Here is a 26256-nt window from a genome sequence, read left to right on the forward strand (position 1 = left end):
TGAAGGCCATTCAAGAATTGATTGATCTCGAATGGGGTGTCCTGGAAGCTACCATCAAAGGGAGACGAGTCTTGGAAAGACTGTACCCCCTGGATCCAGCAGCGAGAGAGCAGCACTTGTATGTGCTGTCACCAAGTGGACAACTATCCCCGTGGAGGAAGGAGGGCCCTCGAATGATGCTCACGAAAGGAGGATGGAGGCCATCCTTAAGCAAGCTTCTTGTTGTTCCTTGGTGGCTCACTCCTGTTTACTTCTCTTTCAGGTGGTCGATTGAATCTGGTGTGAATTCCAGGGCAGTGATGGAGCCAGTAGCCACCTTTTTTGGCAGATACAGGCTGTGATTTGGTCCACAGGAACAGGAGATAGGGGGTATCCTCTCTGTCTTTTATTAGAGATGGGTCCTGGGGATGATACAAGATGGATATGTGCTGGAGTTCCACAGTGTTCCTGGGGACGTGTTCATGTTGTCTCCTTTCTACTCCCTGCAGAAGAAGCAGGCTGTAGAGTGTATATTGTCAAGATTTCTCAGTGTGAGGGCTGTGGTTCCAGTGCCTACGTCTCAAGAAAATACAGGCCGATATGCCATTTATTTAGTTGTGCCCAAGAAGGTCTCTTTCATCCCATCCTGGATATCAAAGAGGTCAACTGTCATTTGCGGGTAACTCATTTTCGCATGGAAACCTTATGCTCAGTGATAATGGCCGTGCAGTCGAGGGAATTTCTGAAGTCCGTGGATCTGTCCGAGGCGTACTTGCATATTCCCATCTGGCTAGAGCACAAACATTTTCTGCGATTCGCCATTTTGGGGTGTCATTATCAATTTTGAGCACTACCTTTTTGTACAGCCACCGTGCTAAGAACTTTTTCCAAGGTTGTGATGGTGGTGGTGGCAGCAGAGTTGAGAGGATGGAATTCTAGTACACCAGTACTTGGATGACTGGCTGGTTCAGGCCAAGAATGGAAGAGAGCCTCCGGGTGTCGCGCAAGGTGATTTCCTTGTTTCAGGAGCTCTGTTGTATGGTGAACCTGGTCAAGAGCAGTCTTCAGCCATCTCAGTCACTGGAGTATCTTGGTGTTTGGCTCGACATGAAACAGGCATGGTTTTCTTGCCAGAGGGTCATATTCAGAAATTTATGGCATAGTTGTGTCTGAACACAATACACCTGACAGTGTGGTCCTATCTACAGGTACTCAGATTGATGGTGGCGAACCTGGAAATGGTGCCATAGGAGAGGGCGCATATGCAACCTCTTGAGCTCTTCCTGCTGCTCGTTGGAGGCCACAGTTTCAGGACTATTAGATTCGGCTTCCCCTGCCGATGGAGGTCTGCACTCAATTTCAGTGGTGGTTACAGGCAGATCATCTGAGAAAATGGGTTTCCCTAAGCTCACCGGACTGGCTGGTACTCACGACAGATGTGAGCCTCCAGGGTTGGGGGGTGGGGGCTCACTCTCAGGAGCTGATAACGCAAGTGTGCTGGAGTGCAGAAGAGTCTCTCTGGAGTCTCAATCGGCTGGAAGCCCGTGCAGTCTGGCGACCGATTGCAGGGTTGAGTGGTTCAAATGCTGTTTGACAATGCAACAACAGTGGCTTACATCAATCGACAGTGAGGAACCAAGAGCCAGCAAGTATCGCAGGAAATAGCCCAGCTTATGGAATGGGCGGATGTGCATCTTTAGGAGATCTCAGCTTTGCACGTTGCAGGAAAAGACAATGTAAGAGCAGACATTCTCAGCAGACAGTTTGAATCCAGGAAAATGGAAATTGTCTAATGAGGCGTTTCAGTTGATAGTGAATCACTTGGGCCTTCCATTTCTGGACCTACTAGTGACTTCTCACACTGCGAAGGATCCTCGTTTCTTCAGTTGCAGGAGAGATTCCAAGGCCTTTGAAATTGATGCCCTCGTGCAGAAATGGCCAGAGGGTGAGCTCCTATATGCCTCCCCCCCCCCCCCACCCCCCGTGACCCATGTTGGGCAGAGTAATCTGGAAGATCTAGGTACACAGGGGATGGTGCTTCTGGTGGCACTAGTTTGGCCCAGGAGATCATGATGTGCAGATCTGCGAAGGCTCCTGATAACTCCTCCCTCCGACTTGCAGCACACAGGGATCTGCTGTGGCAGGGGCCTGCTCTTCACGAAGATCTGACTTGATTTTGTCTTATGTTATGGCCCTTGAGAGGCTCGCTTGCTGAAACTTGGATATTCTTCTGCAGTGATTGCTATCTTGCTATGAGCGAGAAAGTTCTCCACTTACTTAGCCTATGTGCGGGTTTGGCAATTGTTTGAGGCTTGGTGTGAAGATCAAAGGGTTCTTCTTCATTCAATTAAAATCACACTCATTTTGGAATTTTTGCAGAATGGATTGAATAAAGGGTTGGCCCATAATTCCTTGAAGGTACAGGTAGTGGCTCTTGCCTGTTTCAGGGGTCCGATGAATGGTGAACCCTTGTCGGCTCATCCAGATGTGGCTTATTTCTTGAAAGATGTAAAACATCTTCCTCCTCCCTTGCAGTTACCGGTGCCCTTGTGGAGTCTTAATCTGGTTTTGGATTTCTTAGTGGGCCCTACCTTACAACTGAGGCGTGACCTTTCCTTGCGGTTATTGATCTTGAAAACTTTGTTTCTTGTGGCAATTTATTCTGGGCGAAGAGCATCCGAGCTGCAGGCCTTATCTTGCCGGGAGCCTTTCCTTCTAGTGACTCCAGGGATGATACAGCTGCATACTGTTCCTTCTTTTTTTTCCAAAAGTGGTCTCAGGTTTTCACTTGAATTACTCCATTTCCGTGCCGTCTCTGGATAGGGAGAGAGATGCGGAGGAATATTGCCTATTTGCGACCCTTGGATGTCAAGAGGTATCTGGAGGTTTCTAAACCTTTCCAGAGGTTGGATTGCCGATTTATCCTCCACTGTGGAAGTAAACAGGATGAACTGGCTTCACAAGCTACAATAGCTCGCTGGATTAAGGAGGTAGTTGTGGCTGCTTATATGGATGCTGAGCAGCCGTTGCCTAGACAGGTTAGGGCTGATTCATAAGGGCTCAGGCAGTGTCATGGGTGGAAGTTAGGTAGTTGTCTCCTGTTGACATTTGCTGAGCTGTGATGTGGTCCTCCTTACACACCATTTCCAGGTATTATTGTCTGGATGTGCAGGCCCGGGAAGATGCAGCCTTTGCACATGTGGTTGTGACTGGACTGTGGGCAGCCTCCCACCCTGTTCGGGAGTAGCTTTGGTACATCCCACTTGTTCTGCAGCCACCTGTCTAAACGCTAAGAAATGAGAAATTACTGCTTACCTGATAATTAACTTTTTTTTAGTATAGACAGGTGGATCCACCTTCCTGCCCTTGGCTGCTGGCAAGTTGTGCTATTGTCCTCCTGCTTGGCTGCATTTTTCCAGGGGTTACTGGTAAGTGTTAATCCAGTCCCTAGACTATTTTTAATACATTCTTTACCTGAGCTCAGTGTTTCCTGTTGTCTGAATGCTGGACTGGTTATCTATTAGTTGAGTTTTGTTAGTCTGTCCACAGTTGGCTTTTGCAGAGAATACTGGTGGGCTGATGTCACTGCAGGAGTATATATAATGTGATGTCAGCTTTGCTGTGTCTCTATCTGCTGGTAGAGGTGCATAACCCACTGGTTGTGTATCCACCTGTCTATACTAAAGAAAAGTAAATTATCAGGTAAGTAGTAATTTCTCATTTATGGGTTTGGCAGTTGCTTGGTTTTGACTGATTAAAAATATTACTACCCTTATCATAAGGCTTGGGAGATAAATGCACGGAGTGACAATTCTACCCTTGAGAAATACATGGGGGTATCTTGCAAGGAGCAGCAGATACTACCATAAGCATTTTGCTGGGCAGACTGGATGGGCCATCTGGTCCTTTTCAGCCATCATTGCTATGTTACTATGTCCTAGATATCTCACCAGATTCAAGAAATTCACGATACAGAAGCACCAATTTTGGGGTGAGATCAGATTTAAATATCTTGAAATATTCAACAGTGAATCCATCCCCACCTGGTGTTTTGCCTGATTGTAAAGATTGAATGGCTGACATAATTTCCTTTTCAAGAAAGGGAGCCTACAACCTTTCCCTGTTAAGAGAAGAAATCATGGGACTAGACAGTGAGGATAAAAATTCAGAGCAAGCAGGTACAGAATTATGAACCTCAGTGGAATATAGAGGATAAGAATATTCCTGAAATTGCTGAAGAATAGCAGTAGATGTGAATAGCAGAGTACCTCTGCCGAGACCAATTTGTAACTTTGCTATTTATACCACTGTAAGATGGGGCATTTTTAAATCAGTGAGGGGGGGGGGCAATTTTACATACACAAAGATATGAACAGCAAAGTTGACATTAGTGAAGGTTTTCTGTCATTTGGAGAGAAGAAAGGTAAAAGAGGAGTTGATTTGTACAATGTGCTCTCTACCTAGCTTGATGCACTCTCTACCTATGCGATGATGTCATTGATATTTTAATTTGTAATTCCAGCTAGGTGGCAGGATCCTCCTCTACATTTATAGTGATTTTCTAGAAAAGCAATATTGGTCTCTGGAATATACAATTCCACTTTTTGCTTTTTAGATTGCTTTGCAGTGTAACCAATGATTACACCGCAAAGGGTAGCTTTAAATGCAACCCATTTCCTACAAAGGGAAAGGTTACAAGGATCATTAAACTGAAAGTTTTCTGACATAGCATTTCTAATAGTATCCTTAAAGTCAGTCAGGCCGATACAGTAAGGAGCGGTAGGAGGAGGTGCGTTAGTGCTGGGCGCACCCGCGTTTGCCGCACGCACAGTCCGGATCACCTACCGCTCGATACTGTATTAAAATTGCATGCAAATACTAGCCGCGTCCATGAATCGCAATCCATTTTACTGTATAGGCGCTTATACAGCGCCTATACAGTATCCTGGGTGTGCTGGTACAAATGTACAAATGTCATTTGAAATGACAGGTACCAGGAAGTGGATACAGGAGAAGGGCTGACTGACCCCCTAACTCCTCCCCCTCCAGGACTCCTTCCTCTCAACAGGCCAGGCCATCCTCCCCCTGAGCCCCAGCCACCCCCTGACTTCCCCCCCAAACTTTCTGCCAGCCCCCGCTCACCTGCCCTAGCCGCGTCCATCTCACGCGCTGACGGCTCCGGAGCAGCCCCACTCATCTCTCCCCTCCTCTCGGGGGCAGCCAGTGGCGGCGGCGAGAGCGGCTTCGGCAGCCCGGGGCAGATCGGGCGCTCCCCATGGCTCCCTATTCTCTAAAAGGTAATGCGTGCACGCCGTGACCTCAGACGTCGCACGCCGTGACCTGAGCGCCCAGCTGGACGTCCGAGGTCACGGCGTGCACGCATTACCTTTTAGAGAATAGGGAGCCATGGGGAGCGCCCGATCCGCCCCGGGCTGCCGAAGCCGCTCACGCCGCCGGCTGCCCCCGGGAGGAGGGGAGAGAGGACTGGGGCTGTTCCAGAGTTGTCAGCGCGGGAGATGGACGCGGCCAGGGAAGGTGAGCGGGAGCTGGCAGAAAGTTTGGGGGGAGTTAGGGGGGGAGTCAGGGGGTGGCTGGGGCTCAGGGAGAGGATGTCCTGGCCTGTTGAGAGGAAGGAGTCCTGGAGGGGGAGGAGTTAGGGGGTCAGGGGGTCAGTCAGCCTCTGGGGCTGCTCAGGAGCTGTCAGCGTGGGAGATCGGCATCCATGGACGCGGCCAGGGCAGGTGAGCGGGGGCTGGCGGAAAGTTTGCTTGGTCTTGTCCCGGGGAGTTAGGGGGTCAGGCAGTGAAGCGGGGCTGGCTGGGGCTGCTCCGGAGCTGTCAGCGCGGGAGATGGATGCGGCCAGGCCAGGTGAGCGGGGGCTGGCGGAAAGTTTGCTCGTTCTTGTCCCGGGGAGTTAGGGGGTCAGGCAGTGAAGCGGGGCTGGCTGGGGCTGCTCTGTGGCCCGTGAAATTTCATCTCGGCTTGCCTGATGCTCCACACTAACGCAGGGGTAGGGGTAGGCGGTAAATTAGCAGGTTAAACGCGCGGCGAAACTGCAGGTTTAAAAAGTGATAATTGGGCGTTACTGTATGGGAGGGAATAGCTAATCCGATCGTTTACATCTCATATACATGCCGCGGGCGGAAGGGGTTACCTGTTGATTTAAAGAGGTGGTAAGGATGGGTTAAAGGGGATAGTGAATCGCGGGTTGGACTAACGCGGCCAAATTGTGAGTAGAAAGCGGGTTAGAAGCAGGGTAACTGTGGCCGCACTTTACTGTATTGGCCTGAGTATTAGTTAACAAGGAGTTATTGAATCTCCACAATGGGGAAGTGTGCATATCCTGCTGCAAAGATAAAGACAAAGAAATACCTGCATGGTCAGAAATCACAATATTACCAATATCTGCAGTAATAAGAGAGGGAAGAAGAGTGTTAAACATCAGAAAATAATCAGTTCTAGAATGAGATTTGTGTACAGGAGAATAAAAAGTAAAATTTTTAGTGATAGGATGACACAATCTCCATGGGTCTGACAGTCCCACAGAAGACATCATGCTTGCTTTCAAGGAATTAGAAGGTTTCAGGCGAGAGCATGGTTGTTTATCCAAAGTCAAGTCTAGGGGTTGGTTGAAGTCGTCACCAAGGAAAAGAGGGGTATTTCCTGATGACGTGAGTTGAGCGATAGACTAGAAAAAGACCGGTGAGTCTGTAGTAGGTGTGTAAATATTCATAAAACAAAGAACATTCCCCACTTTGGCCTGATTTCACACCCATTGTCTCACTTGATCAGATGATTGAGAAATAAGATGTACATAACAGGCTTTCTTTCCTATTGCCGGTGAAAAACATCAGTCTTTAATCCAACCCCTAGCATGTTTGAGGGATTCAGCATAGGATAAATGGGTTTCCTATGAAAAGAATATCACTATTGTCAAAAGAATGTGTGTGCCCCAATAGGTAAAAGCGTATCTATAAAGTCTATACTAATTCTGGGCAGTTGCCAGATTTTTCTAGCTTCATCATTTTAACTCTTAATCTGGGAGCTGGCTTTAAGTTAGTGATGTTCGTATACTTTTAATTAAGTCATGTTTCCATTTTGTCTATCTGCTTGTGACCTTGAAGCTTGCAGAATTCAAGTTAGAGGAAGGGAGGGCTGTGGGCTATGAAGGGAGGGGGAAGCTGCGAAAGGGGGGCCATGGGCTGTGGGCTACTGGGAAGGGAGGGCAGGGGAGGCTACCCAACATCCCACAAGCCTGTAATTTCTTTAAGCTTGTGTGCATCTGTATATCTTTTCTAGCAAAAATATTCATCCAACAAGCTACATGCTTATCTTGTACACAATAATGTCTGTTTCTCACATCCTCATTCACCATTTTAAGAATATATTTTTGCTAACCTCTAATCATACTTTAACACATACATGGGCCTATCTGATTTCTATCCCGTACATCTAGATAATCTTCATGCCTACTATCACTTCACACTAATACATTCTATCCCCAGCCTTTTGGGAAAGATGATCAGATGTTAGACCTAAATCTGTGTAGTGATGGGAACAAAGAGGATAGTGGGCATAACTTTCACAAAATAAAAGTATAACTAATTCATACTAGGGAGAAAAAGGGGCTGGGCGGGGGTGCTGTAAAGCAGGAACTGTAACACTGTATGTTTCTCAGTAAATACAAAACAAAACTGTATGCAATAACTAACTCATTATAAACAAATCATAACTATATGACAAGTTTTTTTTCTTTCATAAGGGACAAAATGAACCCTTCTGCAAGACTCCCTTACACACTAATACAGGTGGTGTTGGCAGACCGGAGATAATGCAACTTGTGGGTAAGGTATGCAGCCAAGAAAGAAGGTGCTGACAGGCCAGTTTTGGGCCCATAGTGTGCCCACCCCTACTACAGTGCCTTAGCACAAACAGGCCTGTACTCTCTGAGTAGCATTAAAGCCTCTCCGAAGACCTATAAATTTGACTGCTACCATCTATTGGAAGAGGGGGGCGGCACATAAATGAGATGTTTTTTTTTCCCCCCATCACCCTTTAATATCTAAACAAATGATTATAAGTTTTATTGCTATATGTATTGATGAGAAGGCATCCATGCACCAGCCCTTTTCACTTTCAAGTGACCAAAATTACCATGTCAAATATGACTGTAATCTAGTAGCCAGATGCCAGTTCCAGTCCCTGCAGCAGTATTTACTTTCTGTCACTTAACTTGCGAGAAGAGAATGGCTATTTTGTTTTTATCTGCCACCCTACTGTGATTATGCTGTATTAACAAACGTTTGCTGCCTCCTTTGCATCCCAGACTGAGGCAATATGATTTCTGTGTTTGCTTTGTGTCCACAGACCAGTTAAGCAGCACTGGGGCTTGTGCTCTATGCATGATTCATAAAGACAAATGAGAGTTTTAACGGGTTTGTGATGGGATTTAAGCGATAAAATATGGATATGAGGAAACACTAGTCGCATGTGTAGCAGCCGGAATTTATGTAGGCCCTGCTTTAATGAAAAATTATATGAAATATTAATAGCCACCTTTTCTGTGATGCTCTCCAGGCAGCAGTGGAGCTAAGCACATGTGCAGGCAGATACACAACATTACCACTTGGCACCATCTTTACCTGTCCCTTGTTTTCGCATGTGCTAGAGTCCTGCAGCGCCTGCTTGTTTTTCTTTTTTTGCCAAAATGAATTCTAAACGTGAACATGGGAAGCACGAGAAAAAGCTCTTTGGATCAAAGATTACAGTGAGCAGTAAGTGGCCTTAGAGAGACTCTGAAGTGGGGAGTGCTGGCTTCTCCCTGCAACTAAAATATGAGAACACTAGTCTGTAACCAGTATGTGCGTAAGTGGGGAAATAAAGTCCATTCATTTGCATTGTTTATTGGCTTCCATTTGGCGGAATTGAGAAATAGGGTTTGTTCCGGTATATTTTGTGCTTTTTATAATTAAAAGGTGGAGGGGTGAAGAAAGGGAGGGGAGGAATAGAGGTATGAGTGGAGAATGGTGGAATGTAAGGGTGAGCGAGGAAGAGGGGAAGTGGTGAGAGGGATAGACGTGAGAGGCACAAGGGGTGAAAAACTTGTGAGGTGGTATAGGGAAGAGCATGGGAGGTGAGTGGTCAAAAAAAGTGCAGTGGAAAGAGAAAAGGTGACTGGGAAGAAGAGCAGAGGCAGTTCAGAGGAAAAGTGGCACATTGTGGAGGGGAGAAGCCATCTGTAGTGAGATATTGGGATAAGGAGAGAAGAGAATTTTAAGAAAAATTGATTCAGACACACAAGGTTGAAAAAAAAGAAACTTGATTTTAAATGGACATTTTTAAAACTTGATAGATTTTCAGTAAATTTTGTTTTCTTTTTTCTTTTTACAATTCTATGCAAATTCATGTATCTGCACTGCAAAGTTTTCTGACCTTTGCCAAAATTTAACCGATAAACACCAATAGAATACCCCAATGTAAAAATAGGTATTTATTGGTTGAACACTAGAAAAACTCCACTTTCCCTAGTTTTCAGCCCGCCTCTTGCCTGCCTTGACCGTTTTTGTACCTTCCCATGCTGACAGTTCCTTGGCTTGTACAAGTTTTTGGGAGCTGATAGACCTTCATTCTGCTCCTCCTCCCTCCAACTCTACCGTACAGCTGTTCCCAATAGCGTATTGGAGCTAGTGATAAGAGGACAGACTGAATAAGGTTAGGGGAGTTTGAGGGAAAAAGTTAAGGTCAGTCTGGTAGGGAGAATGCTAAGTACAGGGGGCATATGCTGGTTACTGGGGGGAATGTGAGTATTGTTTTGTTATGGCAGTGCATTTGTGTTATGGAAATGTATGTATTTGATTCATTCAGAAAAGGTACCCGGTATAGCAAAATCACCAATAAATAATTAGCTGGAAAATACGGGGATATTCAGCAGCATAGCCATGCTGTTGAATATACCATGTAAGTTCCCTGTACGTACCAGGATCAGTCCAGAGAAGTGGGTTGTGTATCCCTACCAGCAGATGGAAACTCAGACAGGGAACCCCTGTCTGAGTTTCGCCTGCTTCGACTCGGGGGTGACAGACTTGTGGCTCCTAGTACTTCTACCCCTGAAGCTGCACCATCCATCCCTGCTTGAGCTGGCTCCTTAAAGTTTTCAGTTTAAAAAAAAAAAAGAGATCAGTGATTGCTGTGAGGCGTCTTTCTCTGAGGTAAGGAGTCGGCGGGGGCAGCTGGCCAGGGTTGGAGCTGTGATTCTTTCACTCCCGGGGCTCCCGGAGGTTGAGTAAGAAAGGGGGTAAGTCTGCCGTGCCCGAACAGCATTTTTCAGCACCATCGGGTGGAACAGCGTGCTGACTGCGTCGGGGCCTTGTCGGCAGTTTGTTAGTGTTTCCTGTGCTGCTGGCTGTGCACGCGGTGCGCCGGGCTAGGCCTCTTCTTCGCTCGCAGTTTCTGGGGACCGCGTGGCTGCGCGGGCAGGCATGGCGCTGCGAACTAAATTGGCTTCCTGCTGCGAGTGCGGAGCACGCAGCCAGGATTTAAACGCGGCATCCCTTTGTTCCACTTGCTCCTCCGAGTTAGCAGGCTCTCCCGACTCGGTTCCCCCCCTTGTGGGGGGGGGGATGAATCTCACCGTGGACTCCCCTCCCGTTTTGGGCCCTATGGGTGAGGACCCAGTTATGGGGGATGGGGAACTGGCGCCAATGGGGCCCCCGGAGGTGGGGGGGGGGCAACCCCAGAGGTTTTTTCCCCGGAGTTTGTTCTCATTATACATCAGGCTTTCTTAGCCAGCAGACAAGCAGCACCAAAGAGAACCAGGCAGGCGGAGGACTCTGCTGAGCTGCCCCAGAAGCAGGGCAGGTCCATAGACGCTACGCCTTGTCCCACAGAGCGCCCCCGTAAGGGGGATGACCTCATCAGGGGTTCTCAGGAACCAGACCTTGTTTCAGGACCGGCTCCGACAAAGATGACACCCGACCCGGATCTTGACAACATGGATGGCGACAATTTCCCTACTGCGGAGGGGGATGATCCCAGTGTGGTTCGTCTTTTTAAACGTGATGAGCTGCGTCCTCTGATTCCCCAGGTTTTGGACATCCTGGGCCTTAAGGTTACCCAGGAGGAATCAGATAGTGAAGGGGTTAATCCAGTCCTCAATGGCATATGGGGACCAACAACTTCGTTTCCTCTGCCTAAGAAGGTCCGCAAACTCGTGAACCGGGAGTGGGATACTCCTGTTGCGGGTTTGAAGGTTGGTAGGGCAATGGCTAAGCTCTGTCCCCTGTCATCGGAGGTGGTGGATCTTCTAAAGAATTCTGAAGGTGGACGCGGCCGTCTTGGTGGTCACAAAGAAGACCATGATACTAGTAGTGGGCTCTGCTGCGTTGAAGGACATGCAGGACCGTAAACTGGAGATTCAGTTAAAGAGGGTCTTTGAGGTTCAGGCTGCAGTCTGCGCGAGCCTTATGCAGAGGGCTTGCCTGTGCGCAGGGTTCAAGAGGCGAGCTTGAGCGAAGGCAGTGGCGGTGATAGGTCACTACATTTGGCCCGGTTGGAAGCAGGCATTGTGTATGGGGCGGATGCGCCGTACAATCTCATTCAGACATTGGCTCGGTCCGCGGTGGCAGCTCGTCGGCTCCTCTGGTTGCGGAATTGGGCGGCGGACTTGCCTCCCAAATCTCAGCTTTGTAACCTTCCCTTCAAGGGCAAACTCCTTTTCGGGGAAGAACTGGATCAGCTGGTGAAGCTTCTGGGGGAATCCAAGGGTAATCGATTGCCAGAAGAGAGGCGATCTGCTAAGAAGGTTTTTTTTTCCCCCGAGGGCTCGATTTCGGGATGCTCGCCGCTTTCGATCTACCAGATATTCTACACTTTCTGGTCCTAAGCCGACGCAGGGACTTACCTGGTTAACTTAACACTTTGAATATCAAGCCCTTAATGTATAAAAACCTAAAAATAGAAGCCCTTCTTATAAGTTGCATTCATTGGGAATCAATGTATCTTAGGTTTTCCCATGTATGAACACGATGGTTTGAAACCGTCTAAACAGACTTCCCCACTTCCACTAAAGATACAATAGACTGTGAGAGCACCAGGCCAGAAGGTGCATGTAATATGTTTTTTCTAGGGCTTTCAGCTAGACAAATACCACAGCGGCAAGCTGAAATATTCTCTGGCATCCCTCTTTCTGAATGGTATGACCAAATTCTCCAAAATGACACCTCCCCCCCCCCCCCCCCCCCATGTGCATTAATTTTATGTGCACACACACACAAAATCATCTTTCAATCATGTGATTGAAATCCTGACTACAGTGCAATGTGTGTACACTTTGAATTTTTATTTAAAATGTTTGACTGCAGCATCATTTGTTAGCTTTGTTTTGCATTGGCTTTTTGAATTTTTTGAGTTTTTTTGCTTTCTGAATTCAAAGTTTCTAAGCTTTGTCGTCCTTGCCTGACTGATTTTATTCTTTTTCCACTGAAATGAGATTTAAGTTAATAAATATGTATACCGTATGGTAGAGAAGAGGGAAGGGGTGGGATATAGGATTATGATGGAGATATTTAGATTCTTAAGAACAGATGTAATGCATAAGAGGCAAATATTTTTCTGTGGAAAACGATTTCTAGATCAAGAGGTCAAAGGGTAGGGGAAGGGTAGACTCAGCAGTAATGTACGAAAATATTACTTCACAGAAAGGGTGATGGATGTATGGAGCAATCTCCCAGCAGGGGTGGTGTGGGTAAAAGCAGTTAAAAAAGTTCAAGAAAACATGGGATAAGTACAAAGGATCCCTAGTTGCAAAGGCATGAAGGGAAACCCAATAATTAACTGTCTATCCATTACAAGAGGAATCAAATTGGGCATAGTAGATGGGCCTGAGTTTTTCTGTTTTATTTCTCAGTTTTTTTCCTCCTTTATTTTCTTGTTCTTGTGTTTTCCCCTTTTTTTCCTTTTGCCCCTTCCTCCTTTTGCTTATCTTGTGCGTTTCCAGCATTTTAGCGAATCTGTTTTCAGCACTTTCTCCTCTGATTTCTGCTTTCTTTCCAGTTCATCTCTTAACTTCCTCTCACATCTCCCCCTCTCTCTTGATGTTTCATTTCCTATTTGTCTGTTTGTCCTCTCCATGTCTCTCTCTTCTCATTTTCCTCCCATCTGGTGCTGTTCTTCCCTCCCCACAGCCTGCTCCATTGTGTCTGATTTGTGGGCAACACCCCGATTTAAGCGGCACACCTCTGTGAAAGGAATAACGACTGCCCTGGGACAGATTCTGTGTGGCACTGAGATCTGGTTTTCATACACCTTGGGTATGATATTGTACGTTGTAACCATCATAACTGAGTCCTGTTCTTTTTCTCTAAAGGAAGTGGAAGAAAAAGCAACTGAAGGAAGAAGAGGAGCGCCAGATGACAGGGGAAGAATCTGAGGAAAGCGATGTGGAATTTGATGAGGGTTTCAAAGTGCCGGGCCTCCTCTGGAGAAAATTGTTCAAGTATGTATCTCCTCATTCTACAGTCTCAGATCTTGAACAGGCACCTGCTAACCCTGGCTCGTTTTCACTTTAGCAAGCAGCAGTACAGACCAAGGTGGTTCTGACCTTCACTATTTCTAGTCGGGAATAAAGGATGGTAGTAGCTGGACGTTTAGAAAAAAAGGTTGCCACACAGGAAATGTTTTCACCGACAACTGGTTTATTTATTTATTTTTATTTATTTAGCATTTGTTTATATACCGAGGTACAGCTGACAATGCCTTCACTCCGGTTTACATTATAACGAACCAGTTACATTTGAATTAATAACATTAAAACAGAGATTGAAACAGAACATTAACTTAATAAAAGTTAATAAGTACATTGAACATTAGATAAGAATGAATGCAACGCTTGAGGTTGACGGTTGAAGCCGTTAATGAGAAGGAAGGTTTCTGCAAGTCGGGGCGAGTGTCAGAAGGATTGCTGGAATAAAAAGGAGCAAGAGGTGGATATGAAAAGGATTTATGCTCTGTTATCATTGGGTGAACAGTCATTGTAAGACTGTGAAAGTAGCCATTCTTTAAGTTCTTTTTTAAAAGATTTAAGATTTTCTTGTGAATTGAGGTGTAGAGGTAATGAGTTCCATAATTTTGGGCCGACTATAGAGATGGCTCTATTTCTGGTGGAGGAAAGTTTAGCTTGTGGTAATGAAGGGACATCCAGTTGAATTTTATATGTAGATCTTGTTGTACGTGATGATTTATGCAGATGTATAATATTGTCCAGGGCAGTGAAGTCTGCTTTGTGAATTGACTTGTGTAGAATTGTGATGACTTTGTACTCTATTCTTTTTTTAACAGGTAGCCAATGTAAGTTGTGGACTACTGGGGATATATGGTCGGATTTTCTTTTACCAGTCAGGACTCTGGCAGCTGCATTTTGGAGTAACTGCAGTGGTCTTAAGGTTGCATTGGGAAGGCCAATTAGAAGGGAGTTGCAGTAGTCTATACTGGAGAAGATGAGGGTTTGAAGAACGGTTCTGAAATCCCAGGGGTGAAGCAGCGGTTTTAGGTGTTTGAGTATTTGAATTTTGAAGAAGCCTTCTCTTGTTTTTGTTGCGATGTGTTTTTTAAGATTTAGCTCATTATCTAGCCAGAAACCCAGATCTTTAACGTTGTCTTTGAGTTGAATTTGAATGTTGTCAAATTGGAAGGGAGGAGTGTATGTTATACCAGAGTTTTTTCTTGTAATTAGTATACATTCTGTTTAAACCTTTGTTTATGTATAATCCTTATAAAACTCTTGAAAGAGAAGCGTCTGAAGTTTCAAATGTAAACAGAGATTGCTTTCTGTGATCTGTTTTACTTGCATAGTTATCCGGGTAAAGTATATTGGATAACTTTAGCTGAGCAATCAGTGGGACAACACGCCCATTGAAAATGTGTGGTTAAAGTTATCCAGGTACATTTACTGAATAACTTTAAACCTAACCAGCTGAAAAAAAAGCAGGCCCAATTCCCCCACAATCCAGAGCAGCCTGATGGATCCCTCCCTCCATAGATATTAAAATGTCATAATGCCTCTGTATCGCTCCATGGTGAGACCGCACCATGAATACTGTGTACAGTTCTGGTTGCCACATCTCGAAAAAGATATAGTTGCGATGGAGAAGGTACAGAGAAGAGCAACCAAAATGATAAGGGGAATGGAACAGCTCCCCTATGAGGAAAGGCTGAAGAGGTTAGGGCTGTTCAGCTTGGTGAAGAGACGACTGAGGGGGGATATGATAGAGGTCTTTAAAATCATGAGCTGTGTCCTCTGATTCCCCATGAGAGGTCTAGAACGGGTAAATGTGAATCGGTTATTTACTCTTTCGGTAATAGAAAGACTAGGGGGCACTCCATGCCCAATTAAACTCTGGAATTTGTTGCCGGAGGATGTGGTTAGTGCAGTTAGTATAGCTGTTTTTAAACAAAGGATTGGAAAAGTTCTTGGAGAAGTCCATTACCTGATATTAATTGAGTTGACTTAGAAAATAACCACTGCTATTACTAGCAACGGTAACATGGAATAGACTTAGTTTTTGGGTACTTGCCAGGTTCTTATGGCCTGGTTTGGCCACTGTTGGAAACAGGATACTGGGCTTGATGGACCCTTGGTCTGACCCAGTATGGCATGTTCTTATGTTCTTAAAATTAAAAAGCTGGTTTCCTCAACCCACTCAGATTCCCTACCTCATCCTCTCAACCCACCCAGAAAGTCCCAAGGCCAAGCCAGGAGGCAATGGAGTCATATTTCACTTCCAGCCACATCCAGCAATGCTGTGACAGTTACCATCCCAGACTTACCTGGATAAACTGAATATTTGTGCTACCTGGCTAAGTTTAAACCCTGACCCTCACAACGCCTATTTTTTTTTTTTTTATCCTGGTAAATTTTAGCTAGATAAGTTTTAGCTGGATAAATTATTTGGTCAGCCAGGAATGGGGGTGTGTGGGGTGTAAATATTTAAAATACCAGGCCCCAGGTTAGTCTAGATAAGTCCCATATTTAAACCAGGCATATCTTTTGAATATAGACTTCCTGAAGCCTGAGCTACTTTGCTCTCATCTTTTATTGTAGATTGGATGCATATGTACAAAACTGGTGAAAAGCAGTGTGTTTTATATCATGTATGAAGACTAGCAAAATAATCTTTACAGAATCCAGATACTGCAATTAGGGGTTCTCTGTGAGGATATCTTGCAGCACTCAAGAAGAGTACCTTAAAAGCAATCATACTCATAGTAACATAGTAATGATGGCAAAAAAAGAACCAGATGGCCTATCCAGTCTGCCCAGCAAGATTCTTATGGTAGTATCTGCCGCTCCGTGCAGTTACCCCCAAGCCTTATGATAGAGTAGTAATATTTACTCTCCATAGTTGTTGGCTCTTTGGATACTCCTTTCATTGTTTGATAGGGTTCTGAGCCTTGGGACGCTGCTGGTTATCTCTTCTGACAGAATACTAGAAGTTGGAACTAAACACACAGTAGATTTAAACATGGTATCTCAGGTTTCTGCATAGATTTTTTTACTGCTATAGTGTTCTCTCTCTGCCATTTGCTTTTGAGGCAGGGGTAAGATGACAATATTTTCAAAAGGTCTGCTTTAGCTTCAGTTCACATCTATTTTACTACCTTATATGAGATGCCCTAACCCTTAAGCTTCTCTTTGGTGCCATTCTGAATTAAAAATCATAAAAATGCAATAGTTGCATGATCAATTAAAATATGCATGGTATCAACTTTAGTAATATCAGTACTAGTTCAAATGCAGGACTAACATTATAATGCAAGAAACTTGAACCAAGATTTGAACGACAGTTTGATTTTGGTTGTTACTATGACCTTGCTGGTTCAGCGCTTGCTGTTGAAAATGTAGATGTCAACAGATTGGTGCCAAATGACCTATCTAGTCTGCCCATTTTTATCTTCATTCTGTGCTGCCATTTCGATGCCCAATTTTCACAAGGTCTTCCTGCAATTTATCACAATCTGCTTGTGATTTAACTACTCTGAGCAATTTTGTATCATCTGCAAATTTGATTACCTCACTCGTCATTTCTTTCCAGATCATTTATAAATATATTGAAAAGTAAGGGTCCCAATACAGATCCTTGAGGCACTCCACTGCCCAATCCTTTCCACTGAGAAAATTGTCCATTTAATCCTACTCTCTGTTTCCTGTCTTTTAGCCAGTTCGTAATCCACGAAAGGACATCGCCACCTATCCCATGACTTTTTACTTTTCCTAGGAGCCTCTCATGAGGAACTTTGTCAAACGCCTTCTGAAAATCCAAGTACACTACATCTACCGGTTCACCATTATCCACGTGTTTATTAACTCCTTCAAAAAAGTGAAGCAGATTTGTGAGGCAAGACTTGCCTTGGGTAAAGCCATGCTGAATTTGTTCCATTAAACCATGTCTTTCTATATGTTCTGCGATTTTGATGTTTAGAACACTTTCCACTATTTTTCCTGGCACTGAAGTCAGGCTATAACTGGTCTGTAATTTCCCGGATTGCCCCTGGAGCCCTTTTTAAATATTAGGGTTACATTAGCTATCCTCAAGTCTTCAGGTACAATGGATGGTTTTAATGATAGGTTACACATTTTTTCTAATGGGTCTGAAATTTCATTTTTTAGTTCCTTCAGAACCCTGGGGTATATACCATCCGGTCCAGGTGATTTACTACTCTTCAGTTTGTCAATCAGGCCTACCACATCTTCTAGGTTCACCGTGATTTGGTTCAGTCCATCTGAATCATTACCCATGAAAACTTCTCCAGTATGGATACCTCCCCAACATCCTCTTCAGTAAACACTGAAGCAAAGAAATCATTTAATCTTTCCGCGATGGCTTTATCTTCTCTAAGTGCTCCTTTAACCCCTCGATCATCTAATGGTCCAGCTGACTCCCTCACAGGCTTTCTGCTTCGGATATATTTTAAAAAGCTTTTACTGTGAGTTTTTGCCTCTATGGCCAACTTCTTTTCAAATTCTCTCTTAGCTTGTCTTATCAATGTCTTACATTTAACTTGCTAACGCTTATGCATTATCCTTTTTTCTTCTGTTGGATCCTTCTTCCAATTTTTGAATGAAGATCTTTTGGCTAAAATAACTTCTTTCACCTCCCCTTTTAACCATGCCAGTAATTGTTTTGCCTTCTTTCCACCTTTCTTAATGTGTGGAATACATCTGGACTGTGCTTCTAGGATGGTATTTTTTAACAATGACCATGCCTCTTGCACACTTTTTACCTTTCTGGCTGCTCCTTTCAGTTTTTTCTAACAATTTTTTCTCATTTTATCAAAGTTTTCCTTTCGAAAGTTTAGCATGAGAGCCGTGGATTTTCTTACTGTCCCCCTTCCAGTCATTAATTCAAACTTGATCATATTATGATCACTATTGCCAAGCGGCCCCACCACTGTTACCTCTCTCACCAAATCCTGTGCTCCACTGAGAATTAGATCTAAAATTGCTCCCTCTCTCGTCTGTTCCTGAACCAATTGCTCCATAAAAATATCATTTATTCCATCCAGGAACTTTATATCTCTAGCATGTACCGATGATACATTTACCCAGTCAATATTGGGGTAGTTGAAATATCATCCAAGACAGAAGCAAACCTTGCACATAAGCAAGTATCAACCGAAGAAGGTGCAAGAATACACTTAGGCAATCCACCGTATTTCAAATACAAGTATTCTTTAATGAAAAGTCTTTCACTCAATGTAATCGGCAACTCCACAAAGCTTGCAACATTTCTTGCAAGCTTTGTGGAGTTGCCGATTACATTGAGTGAAAGACTTTTCATTAAAGAATACTTGTATTTGAAATACGGTGGATTGCCTAAGTGTATTCTTGCACCTTCTTCGGTTGGTAGTTGAAATATCCCATTATTACCGCACTACCAATTTTGGTTAGCTTCCCTAATTTCTCTTAGCATTTCACTGTCCGTCTCACCATCTTGACAGGTGGATGGTAGTATAGGCTTCCCCAACACACAAGGGATTTCTACCCATAAAGATTCAATTGTGCATTTAGTCTCATGCAGGATGTTTATCCTGTTGGACTCTATGCCATCCTGGACACAAAGCGCTAAACCACCTCCCGGGTGCTCCTCTCTGCCATTGCGATATAATTTGTACCCCAGTATAGCACTGTCCCCATTGGTTGTCCTCCTTCCACCATGTCTCTGAGATGCCAATTAAGTCTGTCATCATTCACTTCTATACATTCTAATTCTCCCATCTTACTACTTAGACTTCTGGCATTAGCATACAAACATTTCAAAGTTTGTTTTTTGTTTGTATTTTCATTCTGCTTTTTAATTGATAGGGATAAGTTAGAATTTTTTAGCTCAGGTGAGTTTTTAGTTACAGGCACTTGGACTACTTTTCTTATTATTGGAACCTCACTGTTGGGATGCCCTAATTCTAATGCATCATTAGTATCATTTGAAGATACCTCCCTCCGAACCATGCGCTGCTGAGCGACTGTCAGCTTTCCCCTTTGTTCTAGTTTAAAAGCTGCTCTATCTCCTTTTTAAAGGATAGTGCCAGCAGTCTGGTTCCACCCTGGTTAAGGTGGAGTCCATCCCTTTGGAAGAGACTCCCCCTTCCCCAAAAGGATCCCCAGTTTCTAACAAAACTGAATCCCTCTTCCTTGCACCATCATCTCATCCTCGCATTGAGACTCCGGAGCTCTGCCTGCCTCTGGGGACCTGCGTGTGGAACAGGGAGCATTTCAGAGAATGCTACCCTGGAGGTTCTGGATTTAAGCTTTCTACCTAAGAGCCTAAATTTGGCTTCCAGAACCTCCCTCCCAAATTTTTCTATTTCGTTGGTGCCCACATGTACCACGACAGCCGGCTCCTCCCCAGTACTGTCTAAAATCCTATCTAGGTAACACGTGAGGTCCGCCACCTTCGCACCAGGTAGGCATGTTACCAGACGATCCTCACGCCCATCAGCCACCCAGCTGTCTACATTCCTAATAATCGTATCATCAACTATGACGGCCAATCTAACCCTTCCCTCCTGGGCAGTAGGCCTTGGGGAGATATCCTCGGTGTGAAAGGACAATGCATCACCTGGAGAGCAGGTCCTTGCTACAGGATCCTTTCCTGCTGCACCAGGTTGATGCTCTCCAATCATAAGACCACCTTCCTCCAAGGCAGCACCAGGGCTGCCAGTCTGAAGTTGGGACTTGGCTACTATGTCTCTGAAGGTCTCATCTATATACTTCTCTGTCTGGGTTTGTAGTTTTCTGCTTCTGCTTTGTACCCATCCTTGTGGAGTGGTCCTGTATCTGCTCTTCTCTAGGCTCTTGGAACTTCCTTGTTTCCAGTGATAACTTGAACAGAGCTGTGATGGGTCTAGACAGCACTTCCTTAAGCTCTTTCAGCATGGGTGGTTCTATAATAAGGCAGAATGAGGCAGCCGCCTCAGGCAGCAACATTTTGGAGCAGCAAAAAGTACCCCACAAAACAATTCTCTGGAGGCTCACTTGCCTCAAGATACATATTTAATGACATGCCACGGGATTCCCATCCCTCAGGCCAGAAGAGGAGCCTTGTGGCATCACAGAGAAATAATGTGCCCACAAGGCTGAAGAAGAAAAGAGGCACAGTGGCCAGTGGTGGAGCCCAAGCTGTTGCCCCTCCAGCAGCTGAAGAATAGGAAAGGTCCTGCGGGCTGTTGGTGGAGCTCAACCCTCCTGTGGCTGAAGAATAGGAGAGGCTCCATGAGCCGCCTCTCTTCTTCACTGTTCCACGTGAAGAAGAGAGGAGGCCTCACAGGCCACCAGTGGAGCCCAACTTGCTGGCAACAGAAAAAAATGAGGATCCCAGCTGCCTGCTGTGGTCATCCCACCCACAGCCCAAAAAGAAAGAGAGAGCAGCTTGATTGACAACATGTGTAAGTGAGGTAAAGGGAGTGTGTGTGTATTTGTTTGTGAATGTGCATGTGTGAGAGAGCATGTGCATATATTTGAATGAGAGAGCATGTGTTAAATCATCTGTGAGAAACAGCATGTGAGAGTATTGTGTGGGTGTGGGCATTTGTAAGTGTGTGTATGGGCGAGTTAGAGAGAATGAAAGTGTGTGTGTGTGTGTATATGAGAAGAGAAAGTTCCTCCTCCCTGATCCCCCGCACTAATTCACAGCAATCTCAATGTAACTGGAAATCAAAAGTTCCCAGGTATGGAAAGCAGGGATTTTTTTTTATCCTTATTAATTTTAATTATTGGCTGTTTGGGTTTGCTATTTTGAAATATTTTATTGATGTTTGGGGAAAAGTTTTGTACGAGTTTTTAATTATTGGTCGCTGTTGAATTCATCAGCTATTGTGAAATATTTATTCTTTTTATTAGTATGTTGTTATTATAATTGATGTTTTATATTCCTTGATTTTATTGATTTGAGGCATAGTATTTCTGGTTTTCCATTTCTGCACTGCATACAGTCTGGCTTGTTGCAGTTTCCAGTTCAGTTTTTGTCTGTGTTTCTTGTTTATACTTTATGGTCTTTTTATTATATATTTGGTGAGGGTCTGTCTGTGTTCTGCAAATGTGTCTGAGGTGAGGTATTCTGCTAGTGTGTTTCTATGATGGGATCTAGAGCAGTCTTGCTTGTTCTGTTTTCCTAATAGGAGGTATATATGTTTAGGGCCTGGTGTAGTTTTTGAAGCATTGCTTTTTCATAGTTATGGTTTGTACTGTTTGAGTGCTGACAGTTAGTGCTCTTTTAGTATGGGAGGTTTACTGTATTGTAATTGTAATTCCATTTTTTCATGGGTTTCTGAGGGAAGAACACACTAAAGCATTACAACAGGCTAATACCATATGCACTTTGTGTGTTTTTTTTCCTTTTTTTTTTTTTTTTGCATATTTTTACCTAAGAAGACTGTGGGGCAGATTTTCAAAGGGTTACACGCGCCGGGCCTGTTTTCAAAAGGCCCGGTGGCGTGTGTAAAGCCCCGGGACACTTGTAAGTACCGGGGCTTGAAAAAATGGGCGGTCCGGGGGTAGGGCCGTGGCCAGAGGCCTTTGCAAGGCCGCTGGGCCGGGGGATCATGCGCCCGGCAGTTGGCTGGCAGGTGTAACTTGTGAAATAAAGGTACGGGATTTTTTTTTTTTTTCGGGCTGGGAGGTGGGACAGGGGAAGAAGGGAAAGTTCCCTCCGAGGCCGCTCCGATTTTGGAGCGGCCTTGGAGGGAACGGGGAAAGCCAGCTGGTCTCCCCGAGGGCTCGGAGCGCACAAGGTGTACCCCCTTGCGCGTGCCGACCCCTGATTTTATAACATGTGCGCGCGGCTGAGCGCACATGTTATAAAATCGGGCGTACATTTTAAAATCTGCCCCTATACTTTCAGTGCCCTTTTTCATGTAAAATTGATTCTTGTAAATGCTGAATTTTTAATTGTGTGTTGTGAGGGCAGGGGGGCAAGGGCACAAGGTGGTAAAATTTACATAGGGTGCCTAATGCCCTTGCACTGACCCAGAGAGAGTGTGCCACACAAAGACACTCTGCCATTCACCTATTTCCCACTGCTGCAAGAGAAAATGCTGAAGAAAGGTGAGCTGCGGGACTTAGGGTTTCTGAGAGTGTGATGGGGTTGCCAGCTTCCTAGAAATATTATTGACACCCTGCCACTCCTCTGGGAACTCTGACCCCTGCTTTCCCCATTCTTCAGCATCAGAAATCACCAAAAGGGACAGCCTACGAAGAGACCACCCCTCCTTGCCTCTCTTGATGATTTGCCCTTTGCCGTGCCTTGGTTGGGGGGGGGGGCGCATTTCAGTCCTTGCCTCAGGCAGAAGATTGCTTTGTGTGGCCCCTGTTTCTACTTATTCTGGGATGTACCCATCCCAGATCCTAGAGCATTGTTGATTTTCAGTTGTGCCTATATTTATTTTATTTTATTTAATTTATTTAAAAACATTTCTATACCGTCTTCCACAAGCAGATAGCTGAACCAAAACGTTCAATACCACCTCCTTAGTAAATGGCAATGGCTTAACTTCATAATCTAATCAGAGAAAGTTCTTTTTTACTCAATGCACAATTAAACTCTGGAATTTGTTGCCAGAGGATGTGGTTAGTGCAGTTAGTATAGCTGTGTTTAAAAAAGGATTGGATAAGTTCTTGGAGGAGAAGTCTATTACCTGCTATTAAGTTCACTTAGAGAATAGCCACTGCCATTAGCAATGGTTACATGGAATAGACTTAGTTTTTGGGTACTTGCCAGGTTCTTATGGCCTGGATTGGCCACTGTTGGAAACAGGATGCTGGGCTTGATGGACCCTTGGTCTGACCCAGTATGGCATTTTCTTATGTTCTTATTCTTTCCTTGCTTTTTGCCCATCTTCCCCTCTTTCTAGTGTGAATACAAAGGGAACAATATTTGTTGGTTGTCTGCTTTCTTCTGCTCATCCTCCCTTGATTTTTACTATTCACCTTTTAATGGTGAATTTTAAAAGCCCGGCACGCACCAAACCCGGGAGATAACGCGCGCAGGTTGGGCCAGTCGATTTTAAAAGTCACCCGACTATGTGTGTGTGTGTACTTGCTGCTGTGCGCACAAATGCAAAGTTCCAAAGAGGGGGCGGGGCGGGGCGTGGGCGTTCCTGCATTTCACTTTGAAATCTGCTTGTAAATACTTACGTGCACAGGCGGGTGCCGGGGTTCCCTGCCGCAAAACTTTACTTCTGCTATGGAAGTTATAAAATAAAGAGAAATGGGCACATCGGTGGGATTTTAAGGGTCAGGGCTAACAGGGAAGAAGGAAGGCTATTAAACTAGGAGTGTTTGGAAGTCCTGTTCCTTACCTGGGCGAACTGGGAAAACTGGTAATGGCTTCGGTGCGCGAGTCTTCGAAATCCCCCCCCCCCCCACCCCACTTACGCGGTAGAAGAGGGATTTGCGCGCATCCACTCAAAATTGTGCGCACGTGTGCGCGGTCAGGCTATTTTATAACTTGCTTGTATATTATATAATGGCTGTGTCCTGATTGCCTGCTGATGAAAGGGTGCATACATATGCTCGCGCGCCTGTTTAAAAGTTGCCGTCCCTGTCTTTTTCTTTATGCTTCTAAAGAAAGTTGCACTGCCTTTACTGATTAGGCAATATGCTCCTCTGAGTTTTTGCCAGTCTAAATGCCCTTGTTGTCTCCTTTTGTTTCTCCTGGTAATGTTGCTTTTTCTTCTCTTGTGTCAGTTTTCATTTGCTGAATGTTAGTGGGTGTTTTGCTCTTTTTCTCCTGCTTCTTTGATTAATTATATAGGTGCCCTCCGTATTCTCTTCCTATTGCTAATGTGCCTGACACAAAGATATGTTGCTATTTCATTATTCCTTTTTGTTGCTGTCCATAGCTGCTCTGCATCGCCTACATCCCCTTCTCCTTACAAGCCTTTCTTAATATAATCATTCATTTTCTCAGTTATCTTTTCTGAAGTCCAAGACCTTGCGCTCTAGAATCATTTAGTTCTAGTTCAGTGTTTACATAATATTCCATAAGGATCACCATCTCTGCATATTCTGGAGATCATAGTGACTGAGTGCTATCTTGTCTTGAACTCATCCTTGCCATGACATAGCAAGTAAGGAGTTCACAACTGCCACTAGATAGATGCTTGAAAAGTCCTCTATTATATTCTTTCAAAAGGTAAATGTAAAACCATTCAACCAGTCACCACAAAGCCAGAGAGACCAACAGAAACATACCTTGATATTTCGTGTCCTGACTTCCTGAGGGGATCTATCAAAGCTCTGAGCAGTGCCTTATAGAAACTGATGTCAAGATGTATTGGACTTGACAGAAATCTATTAATCTCTAGGGACACAATACACATCAGGGGTAATTTTCAAAGAGACTTCTACAGTTAAAGTGGAGTGGAGGAGTACGCTAGTGGTTAGAGCAGTGGGCTGCATCTCGGGGAAGCCCAGGGTCAATGCTACTCCTTGTGACCTTGAGCAAGTCACTTTTCCCTCCATTGCCTCAGTTACAAACTTAAGGCCTGATATACTAAGGCTTTTCTCCCATTCTGTGTCTATGGAGGAAAAATGCATAGTAAATGAGGCCCTTAGATTGTAAATACTCTGGGGATAAGAAAAAACCTAAGGTACCTTAATGTAATCTGCTTTGAAGTTCCGAAAAGTGAAATAGAAATCAAAATAAATACAAAGAGTAGTGTGTTACCCACTGAAATGGCACTTTAGAAAATTGTGTGACAGATTATGTGCATAAAATTACGTGCATCCACCCGAGGGGAGAGGCATTCCAGGAGGTAGAGCTTGGATGGGATTGGGACTTGTACATATACATTTTTAAATTAAAAAGTATGTGTATAAATTCTCTCAGTAAAACTATGTGTAGTAAGTAGCAGGTGCAATTGTGTGTGCATGGTTTTGCCAGAATCATTTTCAAAGCAGACTTTTGTGCATAAGTTCACTTTGAAAATTGGTGTAGCATCTGCACTTGTTTGCTGGCTAAATTATGTATGATGTTACAAAATTATCTCCCCAAATGTATAAAATTTAGTTTCCTAGCGTGTAGCAGATGGACTCAGGACCAATGGGTATAGTGTACTCCTGCTAGCAGTTGGAGACTGATCAGGTTTCAATCTGACGTCAGCCCCTAGTACATATACCCCTGCAGGAAGTGCAGCTCCTCAGGATTTTCCGTCTCCATAGCAGTTAGGGACTATCTGCACGCTCTCACAGCGTTAGAACCAAATTTTACTGGAGAAACCTACCTGACGACGAGCCCCGCTCTCCTGCGGTGATACCCTAGGGTCCCTCCCCCAGTTGAGATTCCCGAGGTGATTTCTGTGGTCCCTCGGAGGTGAGCCTCGGTCCGGCGGCCGAATCGCAGCGAGGACCTAGCCCCCGATCCTCGGGCGCGACTGAGAGGCAGCGGGTGCACCCTCGAGCGCGGCGGTGAAGGTATTTGCCCTCTCCCCCCGCAGCCGGAGACCGCCCGGGACGAAACTGGGAAGCGCCGAAGACAAGGTAAGGTGGAAATCTTCTGCTTGAATCCGGTCTCCAAGGATCGAGGAGGAGCACAGGTCACCGGCCGGGACCAGTGCCACCGGGTTGATGCGCCCTAGCAGGGCCAGACCCCGGCTATTTCCGAGGGTCTACCCACGTGGAGACTCTCCGAGGGGGTTGCCATATTGCCCGCGTGCTCGCCGTCGCCATCTTGACTCTATTCGCCTCGCCGTTCGAGAGCGCACAATTCGATCTAGGCGCACAAACCA

At 44.9% G+C, this 26256-nt stretch overlaps 1 protein-coding gene across 1 annotated transcript in view; it reads left to right on the forward strand.

Annotated features, from left to right (window-relative positions):
* Positions 1–26256, forward strand: part of ERCC6 (ERCC excision repair 6, chromatin remodeling factor) — a 211735-nt gene that overhangs the window by 46696 nt on the left and 138783 nt on the right. Inside the window, exon 6 of the mRNA XM_029609617.1 lies at positions 13343–13471. Coding sequence (XP_029465477.1) covers positions 13343–13471 — 129 coding nt within the window. The remainder of the gene's footprint in view (positions 1–13342; positions 13472–26256) is intronic.

This window comes from Rhinatrema bivittatum, chromosome 7 (genome assembly GCF_901001135.1).
Source record: "Rhinatrema bivittatum chromosome 7, aRhiBiv1.1, whole genome shotgun sequence".
Classification (NCBI taxonomy): domain Eukaryota; kingdom Metazoa; phylum Chordata; class Amphibia; order Gymnophiona; family Rhinatrematidae; genus Rhinatrema; species Rhinatrema bivittatum.